This window comes from Sinocyclocheilus anshuiensis, unplaced genomic scaffold (assembly GCF_001515605.1).
Source record: "Sinocyclocheilus anshuiensis isolate Anshui unplaced genomic scaffold, SAMN03320099.WGS_v1.1 scaffold1041, whole genome shotgun sequence".
Taxonomy (NCBI): domain Eukaryota; kingdom Metazoa; phylum Chordata; class Actinopteri; order Cypriniformes; family Cyprinidae; genus Sinocyclocheilus; species Sinocyclocheilus anshuiensis.
Genome location: NW_015554134.1, coordinates 613,599 through 618,125, shown reverse-complemented (window position 1 = coordinate 618,125; position 4,527 = coordinate 613,599). Strand labels below are relative to the sequence as shown.

General features: G+C 38.4%; 1 protein-coding gene across 1 annotated transcript; it reads right to left on the bottom strand.

The window, feature by feature from the left end:
* Positions 1–1,766: 1,766 nt before the first annotated feature.
* On the bottom strand, positions 1,767–4,206 carry LOC107670349 (uncharacterized). The gene is made up of 4 exons (XM_016462922.1): positions 4,061–4,206; positions 3,827–3,921; positions 2,220–2,524; positions 1,767–2,075 (listed from the first exon to the last, which is right to left on the bottom strand). The coding sequence occupies exons 1-4, from the start codon at positions 4,204–4,206 to the stop codon at positions 1,767–1,769; spliced, it is 855 nt and encodes a 284-aa protein (XP_016318408.1).
* Positions 4,207–4,527: the final 321 nt, after the last annotated feature.

Genomic DNA, 4,527 nt, shown 5'->3' with positions numbered 1-4,527 from the left:
GTCTAGTGTATGGCATTTAGACAACTTGCTTGTCATCAGTTACATAATTAAAGGTGCAATGACTGAGTACATGAAGTGTCCAGAATTCTGTGTTGGATTTTTTAAGTGTGAACACAATATTTATATTACAAAATGGCATAGTGCATAAGCATATGAATTGAGATGCACCTACAGAATCATTTATTCATTCAATACACATTAAGCTGCCTATTGCGTCATCAGTGCTGTTCTTGGCCGTGCTTCTCAGCCGGGTGCTTTAAAGGTAGCAGGGCTTCATACAGTGGATAATGGTTAGATCTGTCAGCAATAAGCAATATGCAAAATTAAGGGTTCAGCATAAGGTTCAGCAAGACTTGAAAGTTTATTACAATAAAGGGTCTGGCCCATAATTGTAAAAAAAATTATTCCCTGAACATAAGCATGTTTAAAGACAAATGACCATAAAGTGAAATATAACTTCTGCTCACCCTTAATCTTGATAGAGATAGATATAGCACAATGGAAGTAAGGGTGGGGATTGCGGAGCCTTTGACCTCAGAAACCTGTTTTGAGACTTGATTGTTCTTATTTGTTCTTTGTTCATGAAAAGGCCAAATACAAATAATATTCAGACAAAAAATTACCTGCAGTCTGGGGCTCAGGGGATTTCATCCTCTGTAAGTTCCCCCCAAAAAAAAACAATGTAATATGATGTTAGATCAAATGCTGGATATCAAAATCACATGTTCCCCCCAGTGAAATGTTAGTTTTTTAGCATAGGTAAATCTTTATTTTAATTTCTTAAGCATACAAAATTGATCAATTAATAAAAGAATATGAAAAGTGTGCTCACCAGTCTAGCCATAAATACTCTCTTTTGCCTTGTGAATGGTTGTGACCTATAATAATATGGGAAAAACAATTACATCTTTACTTTAAACATGTAAGGGACAATTTTTAATATCACTCTTGAGTGTCAGTGTAACAAAAGACAAATGCAAAAATCTTTATGGTCAGATGAAATCTTTATGGCCAGATGGTAGTTTTTAAAAATGTGAACTATAATTATGAAGGCCTGCTTCTTAATTAGCACAGACAGCCAGTTTGTGGGAAGTGTTTTCCTTGCAGAACTCTGCAAATGTAGTCCTTCTTACCTATGATTGGACTCAAAACAGACTGGCATGTGATGCCAAGAGCTTTGAGATTCCCTCCAGTGGTCCCCCCCAAAAAAAAACAATGTAATATGATGTTAGATCAAATGCTGGATATCAAAATCACATGTTCCCCCCAGTGAAATGTTAGTTTTTTAGCATAGGTAAATCTTTATTTTAATTTCTTAAGCATACAAAATTGATCAATTAATAAAAGAATATGAAAAGTGTGCTCACCAGTCTAGCCATAAATACTCTCTTTTGCCTTGTGAATGGTTGTGACCTATAATAATATGGGAAAAACAATTACATCTTTACTTTAAACATGTAAGGGACAATTTTTAATATCACTCTTGAGTGTCAGTTTAACAAAAGACAAATGCAAAAATCTTTATGGCCAGATGGTAGTTTTTAAAAATGTGAACTATAATTATGAAGGCCTGCTTCTTAATTAGCACAGACAGCCAGTTTGTGGGAAGTGTTTTCCTTGCAGAACTCTGCAAATGTAGTCCTTCTTACCTATGATTGGACTCAAAACAGACTGGCATGTGATGCCAAGAGCTTTGAGATTCCCTCCAGTGGTCCAAGCTTGCTTGGGTAGGGAGAGTAACTTGGTGAAAGGCTGCAGTTCAACACCTACAGTTGACGAAGTTGGAGGTAAAGGTCTGTAATTTCATAAACATCATCTGACATGACAAGGTTATGCTCAGCCATGAGTTCTACACACAGTTGAAAGACATCCTCATCACAAGGGTAGTCTTTAAATAAACACTCCTCTTGGCAAATGCTCGGTTTTGATTGTTCAGTTGGATGCAAGAAATTCTGCACTCCATATAAGCTGGGAACAGCAAACATTATTGAAGGTCGACCACTGGGAGCACGTGGGTTGTGAGTTGGCCGTATCCTGTGGCAATTCCAGGCACTGACTATTTCATCAAGCTCTTCCTTCATGAAAAAAAGAAATGGAACATATATTCTACATTGTCTTGCCAAATGCATTAATAAAACTGCAAATTGTAGGCTATGTAAATAAATAATATTAAGTTATAATCAAACTTCAATACTCTCTTTAAGGATAAAATTTGTTACCTGTATAAAATGTTGGAAGCAAAACTGGTAGAGATATTTGGCAATGAAAGTATCAACAAAGTTTCCATCTTCTTTTAGCTGTTCCAAATGATCCATCCAAAGTTGTATGCACAGGCTTCTCAAAGTGGACCACCATCGTTCAGTTCTCTGGTTCCCAGTGCTTGGACCAAGAGTGACATATTCTGCACTCGCAGTGTCTCTGAAGAATGTCTGCATATCTGCTAAATACGCATTTTCAGTTCCATGGTCAATGCGAACTCTTTGTGGAAATCCGTAATTCTCAGCAACAGCTTGTAGGAAATAACCTGGAAGCAAAACTGGTAGAGATATTTGGCAATGAAAGTATCAACAAAGTTTCCATCTTCTTTTAGCTGTTCCAAATGATCCATCCAAAGTTGTATGCACAGGCTTCTCAAAGTGGACCACCATCGTTCAGTTCTCTGGTTCCCAGTGCTTGGACCAAGAGTGACATATTCTGCACTCGCAGTGTCTCTGAAGAATGTCTGCATATCTGCTAAATACGCATTTTCAGTTCCATGGTCAATGCGAACTCTTTGTGGAAATCCGTAATTCTCAGCAACAGCTTGTAGGAAATAACCTGCAATTACTCGTGGGTCATTGTTCGTTTTGTATGCTTCAAGCCAGATAATTTTTCTGGAGAAACCATCAATGCATCCGTTTATGCATATTCCGTAAGGAATAGAAAACTCGCAATTGTGACTTTATTTCTCAGAATTGCGAGTTTATATCTCGCAATTCTGACTTTATAACTCGCAATTTCGAGTTTGTATCACGCAATTGTGAGAAACAAAGTCAGAATTATGAGATAAAAAGTCGCAATAATCTTTTTTTTTTTTTTTATTCAGTGGTGGAAAAGGGCTTCCATAATAAGCTGATACTTTTTTATTGAGTGAAAAAAATTCATGCATTACATGCATATATATATATTTTTTTCTTTTTTTAAATAAAGTTATTTAAATTTAAACGTGTTAAAAAGTTCTATTTATCTTACCAATTGGTGGCACAGTGTCCTATGTGGCTTTGCAAATAATAATAATAATAATCGGCAGGGATCCCAGACCAATACAATTAGTGTGCCTCCTCTATTTTAAAACCCACGAGCCGCCACTGCATCACAGACATGTCAGGTGATATTATATATATGTATATTTTTTTTATAAAAAAATTTAAAGGGGTGATGAGAGGTCCAAAAAGGTAGTTTGTTGCCTGAGGGCACCACCATGCTATAGAGGTTTAAGAACCAAATTAAGTGACAACAGTCAATGGAAACCAAAATCATCAACACTCCAAGGGCTGGATTCAAAATCACAACAAAAATCAATGTAAAAAACTTACAGGCTGATACAACTAGCATGAAGTTCACCACAGCAACTCATAATGTAAGTCAGTAGTGTGTATGGTCTCCACGTGCCTGTATGCACTCAATGTCTGGGCATGCTCCTGATGAGATGGTGAATGGTGTCCTGTCCTTTCAAACAGTGTCATGTTCCGAACGTTGTTTAAGCGACATACACTGGTATTGCGCTATTTAAAAAATTAATATCATAACAAAAATAAACACCGGTATTCGGTGTGAACCGGTATACGGCCCAGCACTATCTGTGGGATCTCCTGCCAGACCTGGATCAGGGCATCAGTGAGCTCCTGGACAGCCTGTGGTGCTACTTGGCAGCTTCGGATGCTGCAATACATAATGTTCCAGAGGTTCTCATTTGGATTCAGGTCTGGGGAACATGAGGGCCAGTCAATGGCATCAATGTCTTCATCATCTAAAAACTACCTACACACTCTAGCCACCTAAGGCCAGCATTATTATGCACCAGGAGGAACCCAGGGCCCACTGCACCAGCATAAGTTCTGACAGCGGCTCTGAAGATTTCATCCCGGTGCCTAACAGCAGTAAGGGAACCACTGGCTTGCACATGGAGGTCTGTGCGACCCTCCAAGGATATTCTTCCTGGACCATTACTGACCCAGTGTTCTCTGCCAAATGCTAATCAAGCTGCACGGTGCTGAGCTGTGAGCACAGGTCCCACTAGGCATCAGGCCCTCATGGCACCCTCATGAAGTGGTGGCTGCATCCGAAATCGCATGCCCTCTAAGTGGGTACTTAATTTCAATAAGTACATACTAAAATATTACGTGCTCTATAGCCTGAATGAGTTAAGTATAAATGAGATCCGGACATCATCTGCAATGTTGACATTATTATGTGACCTACAACACAATAATAAGCACAACAATTTTAAGGGTATGAGCGTCAGGTGCACTAACATCACTAACTCAA

What these genes read in the sequence shown, in the direction of transcription:
- LOC107670349 (XM_016462922.1), bottom strand. Translation starts at nt 4,206, where the DNA reads ATGGTCCAGGAAGAATATCCTTGGAGGGTCGCACAGACCTCCATGTGC. An exon ending in TGGGCCCTGGGTTCCTCCTG is followed by an intron (nt 3,922 to 4,060) that starts GTGCATAATAAT and finishes TATGTATTGCAG; the next exon opens with CATCCGAAGCTGCCAAGTAG. An exon ending in CCCACAGATAGTGCTGGGCC is followed by an intron (nt 2,525 to 3,826) that starts GTATACCGGTTC and finishes TTTTGCTTCCAG; the next exon opens with GTTATTTCCTACAAGCTGTT.